Below are 12,079 nucleotides of genomic sequence, written 5' to 3' on the forward strand. Positions count from 1 at the left end.
TCTGCGGCAGGGAGCTGCGGTGTGCGCTGCAGACTGGTGTGGTTGTGGTGCAAAGTGGCAGTGGAGAGAAGCGGGCGCCAGCAGGCCTGGGGCAGGTACAGGGCACATAGGCAGCTCGGGGGACTCGGGTTCTGGCGTGGGTGGCAGGGGTCCAGGAGTGTGAGCACCTACCTACCCAGTGGCCTCGAGGGGCATCCATTGGTGCCACCGGGGTCTGGTGGTCCTCCCCTCCCCTGCCCTCCCTTCCTCTCCTTCCCTCCCTCCTTCCATCATTTTTTCTTTTTTAAATTTTATTTTTGTGGTCCTGGGGATCGAACCCAGGGCTTTTACACTGAGCTGCATCTCTAGCCATTTTTTAAAAAAATCTTTTATTTTGAGACAAGATCTTGTTAAGTCAGTTAATTGCCCAAGCTGGGCTCCAGTTTGTCATCCTCCTGCCTCAGCTTCCCAGACTACTGGGATGACAGATGTGCCCCGTCATGCCCGGCTGATGGTTTTTCTGTGGCTGTCGTGGTTCCGGGTTTGGGCTGGCTGCTCTCACACCTTGTCCGTCTCGGTCAGCCCCTGTGGTAGCCTGGCTGAGGGGCCCTGCTGGGCTCCCCCACTGGGTCTTCCTGGGCTTTCCCTGCTGTGCCTGGGGGAGGAGGCGCCACACCCCACCCTCACCTCACACCTAGGAGGGCCGATGGCAGGATGAAGGGGTGCCCCGGCTGTGCCTGCCTGTCTGCCTGACTCCGCCAGGGGTTTCTTCCCACACGGATTCCAGGGTGTTTACTTCACACCTGGGTAATCATTCAACACCATCTTATTTGTTCTCAGCTTGTCCTTGCTCTGGCCACTCGGGGCTCCTCCATCTGGCTCCTGTGTCCCAGGCACACCTGTTGTGTGCGTGACGTAAAGCCCTGTCCTTACTCTGTGGCACGGCAGGATGCTCCCGGGTCCCTGTCCCTTTGCTGGGATCTCCTAGCAGGGGCTGCAGTGTGGCCCTGGGTGTCCTTGGCAAGATGGCACCTTTTCATCCACCCTCAGACAGGGCTGGAACAGCCGTGGGCACCTGCTCGCCCGCAGATATTTGTGTACTCGCTTGTCTGCATTGGAGCTAAGCTGACTGTGTCTCATGCTAGCCGGTCACCAGCCCACCACCCCATGCTGCAGAGGCAGCCAGCCCTGGGGCACCCCAGCAGGTCCAGGGAGCGCTGGCGCAGATGCATCTGGGTGCCCATGAGCCTCTCTTGTGATGGTGCCCAGGCCCTCTGCCCTGGTAGACACTGCTCTTCTTGGTTCTGCCCTGCCCAGCAGGTCCCATGAAGGGGCTGGTCTGAAGCATCTGATGCCAGTGGCCCTGCATCTTTGTGGAAAGGTGACTGAATGTATTAGCATTCTTTTCTCTCCCTCTCCCTCTCCCTCTCCCTTTCCCTCTCCCTCTTCCTCTCCCTCCTCCCTTCCTTCCTTCCTTTCTCTCTCACAGGGTTTTGCTCTGTAGCCCAGGCTGGCCTTGAACTCACCATGTAGCTCAGGCTAGCCTCACAGCAATCCTCCTGCCTCAGCCTCCCAAGTGCTGGGATTGCAAGTGTGCGCCACCACACCTCTCTTGAATTTAGCATTCTTAATGCCTCATTATCCATCTGCTGCTCTGACTTCTGTAAGGTGGGAACTCTGGTGCAGGTGTTGGGGCTCTCCCCTCAGTGGGACCTTGTTCAGGAGGGTCCGGGGAACCATGAGAGTATCTTGGTTCCAAGGGGATGGGGAGGAGGGACAGCTTCCAGGGTGGGTGTTGCCAAGTGTGGCGGAGTACGCCTGGGCAGAGGGGCACTGTGGCGTGGAGCACACACGGGGTGGTGAGATGGGGCTCCCCTCTCTCTCTGGAGTAGCTAAGAGGCCTCAGCCATGCCCCCACCTGGAGTACATCCATTCGTGAGACAGGTGAGACATTCAGAGAGAGCAGGAGGAAGTGACAGCAGTAGAAGGGGAAGATGGGGCTTCAGAAGGAGGGGAACGTGGCTGGGGACCAGTGAGGGTGTCCAGGGCTACCCCAGGGCCGCTGGGTATGCTGGTGGGGTGTAGACCACTTCCAGGTGGGCTTGAACTGAACCCACTGCTCCAGTTGGCCAAGTAGGGGGAAACCAGGCCACGTCTGCCCCAGTTCCTGCAGGCCCCTGGGGCTTCCAGCCCACACAGGGAGGAAGGGAGGGCCCTGAGGATGGGTCAACGAGCCTGACGAATAGAGGCACCAGCTGTCCCCCTCTGACTCCCTCACTTACTGTGCAATCTTGAGTCCATTGTGTTCTGGGAAGAAGCCAGGCGAGAAAGAAAGTGAAGATGTGGACGAATCTCCAAAGGGAGATTGTGGTTCTAAATTATAGTTATATTTTGAGGGCTTTCATGTCCTTTGGGAAGGGGCTGGTGGCTTCCTGTGCAGGCCTTTCTGCCAGCCTTGTCAACTTGGCCAGTGGCCCCTTCCGGGCCTTGTTTTGGCTGATGACTGGCCAGGTCTACATTGTTGCTCATCTTCCTGTCTAGCTGGTATGCCCTGTCACTTTGAGCTGCACCCTGCCCTGTCTCCCCACCCCCAGTGCCTGCTGTTGTCCTGTGTTGGGGCAAGGTGGTGGACATTCTTTTAGTCCCCTGCCTGGTGGCCCTGACATCTGAGCTCCTTACCTGAATACTCCTAGGGCTGAGGCCATGGGTGTAGCCCACTTTGCTCAAGTGTTCATCCTAGATGTTTCTAAGGATGTGTATGTGTAGAGAGAATGAGGTGCACAGCACTTGTGCAAGCTGTGTGGGTGCTGTGTGGCGGTGTGCAGAGGGACGCACATGTCCCTGCCTTGGCAAGCTCCAGGATGTGTCCCCAATGGCGGGGAGACCTCGGGCGGCGTGGCCCTCTCTGATTTTATATGTTGCATCTGGCAGGCCTTGGGGGCCCTTTCTGGGTGAGCAGGCAGGTACGTGAACGAGATCACAGGACTGGGAAGTGCTGGCCCTGGGAAGGGAGGGACTCGGGAGGGATGGGACAGGCTGGTGTTTACCAGGGTGTCGTGAGCTATGTGCTCACAACAAAAGCTCCTGCACTGCAGTGAAGTTAGCAGAAGGCTGAAGAATGATTCCACCTCCAGAACTATGGGGCAGCACCTGGGCCCATTTGAAAGGACTTAGCAAAGTGTGTTCTCAGCCCTGGAGCGAGCTGTGGGACCAATCAAAACGTCACCTCCTTAGGCCTCATCATAAGAGGAACAGAGCATGAGAAGTCATCAAGAATGCGAGCGCAGGAGCACAGCCCTTCAAGCAGGGTGTCAGGGTTGTTAGCACAGTGATGCAAGGTGCTTCGTACACCCTAACGGCCTGGCTGGTGTGTTGTTCATGGGGAGAGCTGGGTCCAAAAACTGTGTGTGATGGCAGCTCAGGGAAAAGCGTTGGAAGAGAAATGGCTGGTGTCAAGTCACGGGAAGGTGTTCAGGTCACACGTAGGGATCAGGTCACAGTGAGATGTTCAGGGTCGCCTGGAAATCTTCAAGGTTGCGTGGAGACATTTGAGGGATACATTGAAGTAGATGTGCAGAGCTGTTTTGATGTTCATTGTCATCGTGGAGATTTCAGGGTCACCGTGATGATGTTCAGGGATCTGGGAAACCATGCCACTGAATGTTCTGCCACCCTCTCTGACCCTCTTCTACACCACCAGGACTGACAGCCCCCTAACTCTGCCAGTGTGTGGAGCCAGTTTCAGCCCTGCTGGGTCAGGTGGACCTGAGTCTGGGGTGCAGGCAGAGGCTGGCCATTCACTGGGGCCCTGCGGATCCATGGTCATGGCCCTTACTCCCAGTCGCCACTTTGAAACAGCTATGATCCATTTCTCAAGTGCACCCAACTGTTGACTGGAGGGTATTCCAGCCTCCTGTTGGACGTGTCCTTGAGGTGTAGAAAAGTAAACTGAGGCACAATAGAATTTTTAAAGGGTTTGTGTCAGATGCAATTCATGAATGGGGAAACAAGAGGTTTAATGTTCATGGATACAGTTGCAGCAAGAAAAAATGTCGGTTACAGTTACAGGGTTGATTGTTACCTCCTTATACATCTGTAAGCTTATTGGCTGCTTCCATTGGTTAAACTTACTCTCTCATTTTCTTGCATTTGCCAAGAAACAGCTCACATTAAGGTTGGCCTGTATTTGTAAATTAGCCAAGGTTAGGGTCGCTTATGAGGTCTCTGCACCTTGGGCTTCACCTGCTCAGGGCCAGGTAGAGCAAAGCTGCTCATTTCATGGCAGCCAGGAAGCAGGGCCCGGACAGGATTGAGCACCCAAGGCTCTACCCTGTAATCTGGCCCCACCCACCAGGCCCCACTTCCTGTTTCCTTGTGTCCCAGCAATGCCACCCAGTGATTAACGTATCAGTAGGTTTAGCTGTTGTTACAGTTACAGCGCTTGTGATCTAGTCACTTCCCAAAGGCCTGTCACTTGGCCTTTGGGGACATTTTCGATTCAGTTCATAACAGGGGCCTCAGGCCTTTCAGCCATTTTAATTTACTTCACAGAGGTCATTTCAGAAACCTCTAGTTAGAAGGTGCCCAACTCTGTCCTCTCCCCATGGACTGTCCAACTTGCTCCACGCGCTTCCAGGTCTCTTCTGCAGGTGTCCCTGTAGCTCCTCTTGGCTGGGAGAATCCTGTCTTGTGGGAGCTCTGATCTTGGACCCCTGTGTGTTCCCGGGTGCTCTGCTTCAGAGAGTGTGGCACACAGTCACATCTGGGGCACTTGTGGCAGATCCTTGAGGGCCAGTGATGTCTGGGAGCTGCAGGTTCTGCTTCCCTGAGGCAGAGGCAGAAATGCTGGGTTTCATCAGATACAGAAACCCTCTGCTTCTGCAGCCAATGGGGTCACTCGGTTCTCACAGTTCCTGTGGCCTGAGTTGGGTGGGGGTGGGTGTTTGCTGCCGGGGGCCCTGTCATGGTCCTGTGTGGCTCTGGGCCTGTGGCCTGGGTGGGGCGTTGGGACATCTAGATGAGGTGTCCCGCTGGGCCAGCAGTCAGAGCCAGCGGCTGGGGCTGAGGCTCATCCTGGGCCACTGCATCTGGCCGTGTGACAGGCAGGGTGTCCCTCTGTTCTCAGTCCTCTGAGGGCTTCCCTGCAGCTGGGTCAAGCCAGGAAATCATAAATGCTACAAATGCTATGTGCCTGGGACCAGGCCTCTTCCCCAGTAACAGAAACTGAAGCCCGGGCCTTTGCACTGAGCTGTACATGGTTTGAGTCAGAGCCTTGCTAAGTCGCTGAGTGGCCTGGGCTGAGTTGAGATCCTCCTGCTCCAGAGGCTGGGAGGACTGGTTGTGTACCAACACTTCCAGTTTGGATTCTGTTGTAACCAAAGCAGCAGCACCCTTCTGGCCAGGCCTTCGCAGCTGGCCTCAGGTTGTGGCTGTCACAGGGGAAGCCCCAGGGCCCTGCAGGGACGAGTCTCCAGATGCTGCATCTCCTCACGGTAGCACGGTGGGCTGGTGTTTGCTTCATGCCTGAGTCTACCTGTGTTTTGCTTTAGTTCCCTCCCTGAGCCTTCCTAGAATGTTCCACGGGGCCTCTGGGAACAGTCCCTCTTCCCACTGTTACTGCCTGGGCACCTGGGCCCTGGGTAGGGCTTAAAGAACAGGAAGGTTTTCTGCCCAGTGGCAGAGGCTGGATGTCCAGGCTGAAGGAGCCATAGGGCTGGCTTCTTCTGGGTGTTCAGTTATGGACCATTTCTCCCTGTGTGTCCCTGTCCCAGGGTCCTGTTCTCATAGGCCACCGGTGTGACCAACCTAATGACCTTGTTTCAGTACAGCTTTAAGGCCCTGTGTGTAAATAGTGTCACACTTTGAGATCCTGGGGGTGAAGGCTTCTACATACGAATTTGAGGGAACAAACTTCAGCCCATAATGCTAGCCTTGTATTCTACTCAACTTCCTGCCTACTCAACAGCGTGCCTGCACCTGTGCCTGGCCTGTGGCCTCTGTGCTGGGGCCTGGGTGGCCTCTTGGGGCTGATGTAGGGTCGTTGTGGGGGTCCCTGCACGCTTCCGGAGGCTGCTTGCATCCGACCTCCGGGCCCACACTCTGTCCGGGCCCACGCAGAGCCGTGTCTGCTCTTCCCTGCAGCTCGGGGCCAATGCGCTGCTCTTTGTGGGTGTGAACATGTTCGGCGTGTTCGTACGCATTGTGACAGAGCGCTCGCAGAGGAAGGCCTTCCTGCAGGCCCGGGGCTGCATCGAGGACCGTCTGCGGCTGGAGGACGAGAACGAGAAGCAGGTGAGGACCTGGCTGGGGCCGCTGGGCTTCCCGCTCAGTGGCAGGGGCTGTGATCCTGGTGCTGCCTGCTTGTGTGGGGCCACGGAGAGATCAACTGGCTTGGGTGCCCTTTTGGGGCTGAGTTGCTCCTCAGCTGTGGATGTGGACGGCAGTAGGGGCGGCATTGGGCGCTTGTCTTTGGGATGCCGCTGAGTGGGTTCCCCTGGCCTCCGGAGGACCAGGCAGGTCCCGGCCGCACATCAGGAGAGTGTGAATCTGTGGCCTGTCCCGACCTGCTGGTGACAGGCCTGGGGCAGATGCTGAGGCGGCAACGTCACCTTGGCTCGGTGTGGGCAACCAGGGCATGCGCCTGGGAGTTGAAGGGGTCTTGCGGGCACAGTGGCAGCCCCCATGGTGCCTGCCATGGACTCCTCGCTGTGCCTGTGAGGGTGGAACGGGCCTGCAGGGAGCCCCATGGTAGTGCATCCCTGTGTCCGTTCTGCTGATCAGGGGCTATGCTGGGGGGCAGGGACGGGTGACCGAGAGCCTCCGGGCGAGGCCTGGCGTGTCACAGCACTGTCCCTGGGCACCCCGACGCCTCTCCAGTGTGGGGCTCAGGGGCCCTGCAAGTGCTGCCTGCTGAGATCTCAGGCCATGGTGGTCCGGGTGCCGGCCATTTCTGGTTACGGGTGGACACCACAGGGAAACCCAGGCTCCGTGTCCTAGGAAGTAAGCAGCAGTGGAGGAGGGGGTGCCACCTGTGCTAGGTGTGTGCATGGGTGTGTGTGTGGCTATGTGGATGGACGTGCAGGGGCGTATGTGGGTGTGAGCACAGGCGTGCACTGGGGCGAGTATGTGTGCACACCTGTAAGGATCACCTTGCTGCCTCCCTGTATCTGTTTTCTTCCTACAACCATATGGATCCTTTTATTTATTAAGTTTAACTTCAGTTTCTGATGAACATGTATTAATTGAATATAGCAAGGTCTTTATTAGAATATTAATAAGGTGCCCAGTGATGTTTCAGCTCTCTCGTATCTCGTCAGGTAATTAGTGTGTCCCTCTCCTTAGCCTTGCTGCTTTGCGTTTGCAGCCCTTAAATGACTCTTGGCTGAAACCGCACACAATGTACATAATATAGAACGCACTCCGACTTCTGTTCTGTCCTACATTCCCGGAGGGGACCTTGGGGGACTTGCCTTGATTCTGGGGGGTCTAAGTCATGAGCAGGGGGTGGTGGGGTGTGGGGCAGAGTCCAGAGGGGCAGGTCAGGCCTCCAGGAGGAGCGTGGTAAAGACCCTGACCCCATCCCCAGGCCCTGTTGGCTGAAGCTGGAGAGAGATGGCCTGAGGTGGCTGCCAGAGTAGTTCTGTGCATAGCCCGTGTGCTGGGCTGTATTCGAGCCCCTGACATTAGCAGGAGAGGCCCCTGGACATGAGGGTCAGGGCTCAGGTGATAGCCTGGGTAGAGTGTGTAGCCACACATTGGGCCCTGCAGGGACTATGTGGCTCAGGGACCTGGCCAGGCAGTGGCTTGTGCTCTGTCACTGAGCAGGGATGGCTGGAGCGCCCAGGGCACACTGCTCCCAACGGTGTACCAGACACACACGGGCTGCGCCTGTGGCCAGCGCTGAGCTCCCGGACCTGCAGGGCTGCTCTTCTGAGCTGCAGACTCCACTGCTTTAGAAGCCCCTTATCCTGTCCCAAGGACTTGATGGAACACACGGAACCTTTGAAATAGCAGCCCCGGCCCAGTGAGCCCTGGCAGGGCTGGAAGTGGAGGCTGCAGGCCCTCACTTCTCCTCCTCTCCGTTCACAAATCTGATGTCTCCACAGGCGCCAACATGCTTCTTGCCTTAGCCTATCGCTTCTCACCTTGGTGGATGGGCGGACCTGCTCCAGGCCCTGGGGAACAACTTCCTTGTGTCCCAGGGATGGTGCCTGTTAGCAGACAGAGTCCTGAACCCACTGGACCCATACAATTAAGTTGCAGGTTCACCAGCAAGAGGCGCAAAGGGTTTTAGTAAAAAGGAATTTAAAGTGTGCACTCAGAGAAATAGAATTTGGGCTCTCAAGAGAAAGAGGTGCATTATGATCTGGAGCTGGGAACATTTAAGGAGTCTGGGGCATCTCAGGGTGGGTGGCATCCAGACTGTTACCCATGGGCAGGCTGGATTAGAATGCATGTGTTTGAAGCTGAGATCTGCTGCCCACTAATACCGCTGCTTCCCTGAGGATAAACTCAGTTCGCAGAGGAGAAGAAGCAGTCTATTCTCAGGTGAAAAGGCCAATTTTCAAGTAAAAGGGAATTGCCCAGGTTTATTGTATCCTGGGAGAAGAGAGAGAATTTTAAACTGAGCTTATGTCCTGAAGCTGTAGGCTTTCTTAAAAACACAATTTTGGAATTCTGATTTTTTTTTTTTCCGTGTCTCCTTTCAACTTATCCTTATTTCCTGTATCCTACTTCGGTGCTGATTGGAATTGACCAGCCAGGGCCATGCTGGGTGTTCTGTGCCTCAGTAGTACCAATTTCTGCAGCAGCCCCATGAAGGAGAAGGATTATATGGGGTCCTTTGCCCTCTGATTATTCAGTGCCCATAGCACCATGTTGGGGTCCAGCCTGGCTTCTGCCAAAGTGGCCGGGTCTGGCTGCCCACATTGTCTTGGGCTGGGAGTTCCATGCCAACCACATGAAATAACAACTCTGCTTTTTAAAGGAAATAGAAAGTGTTTTATCCTGAGCCAAGTACTAGTGATCCTGGCCCAGGAATGTGGATTGGGGTTATCTTGAGTGATGGACGTGTTCTGCTGTGGAGGAGGTTACCTGAGCTTTATAGCCACAGAATAAAGGACATGAGTCAGCTGGGTGTGGTGGTGCATGCCTGAAATCCCAGCACTCTGGGAGACCGAGGCAGGAGAATCACAAGTTCAAGCCCAGCTTGGGCAACTTAGCAATTTAGTGAGTCCCTGTCTTAGAATAAAACAGAAAAGGACTGGGGTTGTAGTTGCGTGCAGAACCTCTGGGTTCAGTCTGCAATGCTGCAGAAAGAAAAAGTCATAAATCATTGTGTCTAACACATGCCTTGGTAGGGGCAGTAGGTTGGCTGCAGTGTATCAGGGAATCTTTCTTGGAGTTTCAGGTGTTAGGCAGCATTCTTGGATTTGGGGTTGATGGAGTATGAGGTCTGCTAATCCTAACTGTACATTCTGAGCATGAGGATATTAGCCTGAGGATGTCAGGTTGCTTGCAAAGGCTAAAAGTAAGTGGCTGTTTTTCTAAAGGATGTAAGGTAGCCCAAGATAATCTTGGCTGTTGCTCATCCAGGGCATGCAGTCTGTGGGATCCTTGAGCCAAGGTGGCTTCTTCAGAGAACGACAGCCCACGTGTCTGTCTAGAGGAGCACTGGAGTCAGTCTCCTGTCCTCCTGGGACCTTCTTGGGGGTGGCCTTACACTGAAGGGGCTGGGAGGGAAGATGGGGACAGGGAGCAGACTTTTGTGTGTGTGTGTGTGTGTGTGTGTGTCCTTGTAGCACTTACCCTCGCTTCTAGAAGGCTTTCTGTTCTACTCCAGGAAAACCCACCTGAATTGTCAGTGTGCCTGAAGCTGATTGCTTTGGAAGTGATAGCAGAAGTCTGGGCCATTAACCCCCAAGTTGAAGAATGAAATAGTGGACAAAAAGGAATCAGTTAGAGGGAGTGTTGCTGAAAGTATCAGAAGAAAACTCCCTGTTGTTAAGAGGGGTCCGGAAAGTGGGTTTGCCAGGGAAGCTCTTTGGCTAGGGTCTTTTATGGTATGCAGAGCATGGGAATTTGCTCAGTGTCCAGTTATCACAGGTGGCCTTGTGGGTTTAAAATAACCAGTTGGGACTCAGCCTTTTTTTTTTTTTTGTACCCGGATTGAACTCAGGACTTTGCACTTTGCCACTCAGCTAAATCCCTGGCCCAGAAGACTCAGGCTTTCTAATGCAGAGTTCAAAGACAAAGCCAGTTTCTTACAGCCTTTGAATTCCTTGAAGCCCAGCTCCCAGCCCAGATGTAGGGAGGGATTGGTGCATTCCATTCTGCCGAAAGAGTTTCTTTCCTGGGAGTCAGAATCCTTAACTGCCTATCGTCATCTGAACTCTTACTATTTTTTCCCATATCTATTTTTACATTTCTGAGCCTAGCTACCATATTTCCCCCCAAAGAAGACTGAGTCTTATATTAATTTTTGCTCCAAAAGATGTAATAGGGTTTATTTTCAGGGGATGTCTTATTTTTTATGTACAACAGTTTACATTTATTCACATACAACAGTCTATATGTATGCATGTATGCATGTACAAAAATCTACACTTATTCATATAAAAATCTATATTTATTCGACTACAGTCGTGTCATGTGGAACATCATCATAATTGAGTCTGTTGTGTGTGGTAACAGACATACTTAACACGTCTGTCCAGCAGATGATCTTAACTGGGGCTTATTTTAGGGGTCTGGCTTATAATATGAGCATCCTGAGAAATCATACTAAGGGGTGTTTTCCCATTGGGTCTTATTTTCAAGGTAATAGGATAGCTATACAGCTTGAGTTAGCTCTTAACTTGGTGTATGCACTGTTTTCTTTGTAAGACTGACCAGCCCGAGTCCATCTTGTGCCCTGTTCCTTGCTAGCTGCCAACCAGGATCTGTAAACTGAACTGCCTCTTACAGAATTTGGATGTGCTAAAATGACCCCATCTCCCACCAGAACAAAGCTTGAACCCTGGCTTGGTTTCCTGCTGTGTGTAAATGAAGGGTCAGGAAGAGTGCTTCTTGATTGGCTGTGCCCACATGCAAATGAAGGGTATTGAAAATAGCATCTTCTGATTGGTCCTGTGAACAACAGTGTCAGATTCGAATGAAGAATTGAAAATAGCCCTTTTCTGTTTGGTTCCATGTTCGGTGATGGTGGTGTTATCACATTGGGAGTGCCCCTCTCCCTGAGTCTCTCCTGCCCTGGGATGTCCCTCACCCTGTTGCTGGGTCTCAGTGGGACGTCCCTCTGGCTGGGGCTCGGCACATCTGTCTCCACGTGGAGGGCTCTGAGCCCAGATGGGGACTCTGGAGAAGATGCTGTCCCCAGCTTGGAGCTGGCAGGAGGAGAGGGACAGGGTGACCCCAGCCTGCAGAGCTTGGAGGAGAAGTCGAACCTGTGTCCAGTCTGGGTGGTCGGGAGATGGCTGACACCTGGTAGCTCCAGGAACCCCCTCCACACACAATACTGGACAGCAGGTGAGGATGGCCTGAGGTGAGGAGGGAGGGACATGGCCGCTCCCTGCTGTGCTTCCCACCTGTGGGGAGGACGGAGCAGGCATCCTTGGGTGGAGAGAGCCCGGCTGCCCCTCTGCATTCCATCCCTGCCTCTGGTGCCACTTTCCTGCAGCCCCTGGGAGCAGCCAGGCCACCAGGTATGGGGCCTCAGTCACCTCAGATGCTAATGAGAGGTGTAGGAGCTCAGACCCAGTGACACCATGGCTCTGTGGCTGAACCCCAGAGGAGGTATCGGGAGAGGTCCCCAGCAGCTAATGCACAGACAGCCATGGTGGTACCTGGCACCCAGATGCTGGCAGCATCTCTCTATGAGGTGTGGAGGAGTGGGTATGATTGGGGCTTTGAAGGATGTGTAGGAGTTTGCCAGGTAGAAACAGGAAGGTCACAGGTGTTAATTTTGGGAAAGGAAAGCTAGGTCCCTAAGTGTGAGCTCTGCCTCCCATGACATGAAGGAGATGGGACTGTGGGCTGGAAGGACAGCTCCATTAAGACCCCTGGGGACCTTGGGGTGTTCACAGCCCCTCCACTGCAGCCT

General features: G+C 54.3%; 1 protein-coding gene across 1 annotated transcript in view; it reads left to right on the forward strand.

The window, feature by feature from the left end:
- Adcy1 (adenylate cyclase 1) overlaps window positions 1-12,079 on the forward strand; it is an 85,391-nt gene that overhangs the window by 6,283 nt on the left and 67,029 nt on the right. Inside the window, exon 2 of the mRNA XM_010624913.3 lies at window positions 6,121-6,270. Within this exon, the coding sequence (XP_010623215.1) occupies window positions 6,157-6,270 (114 nt within the window). The 5' untranslated portion in view covers window positions 6,121-6,156. The remainder of the gene's footprint in view (window positions 1-6,120; window positions 6,271-12,079) is intronic.

This window comes from Fukomys damarensis, unplaced genomic scaffold, assembly GCF_012274545.1.
Source record: "Fukomys damarensis isolate Sample0158 unplaced genomic scaffold, DMR_v1.0_HiC HiC_scaffold_17, whole genome shotgun sequence".
Lineage (NCBI taxonomy): Eukaryota > Metazoa > Chordata > Mammalia > Rodentia > Bathyergidae > Fukomys > Fukomys damarensis.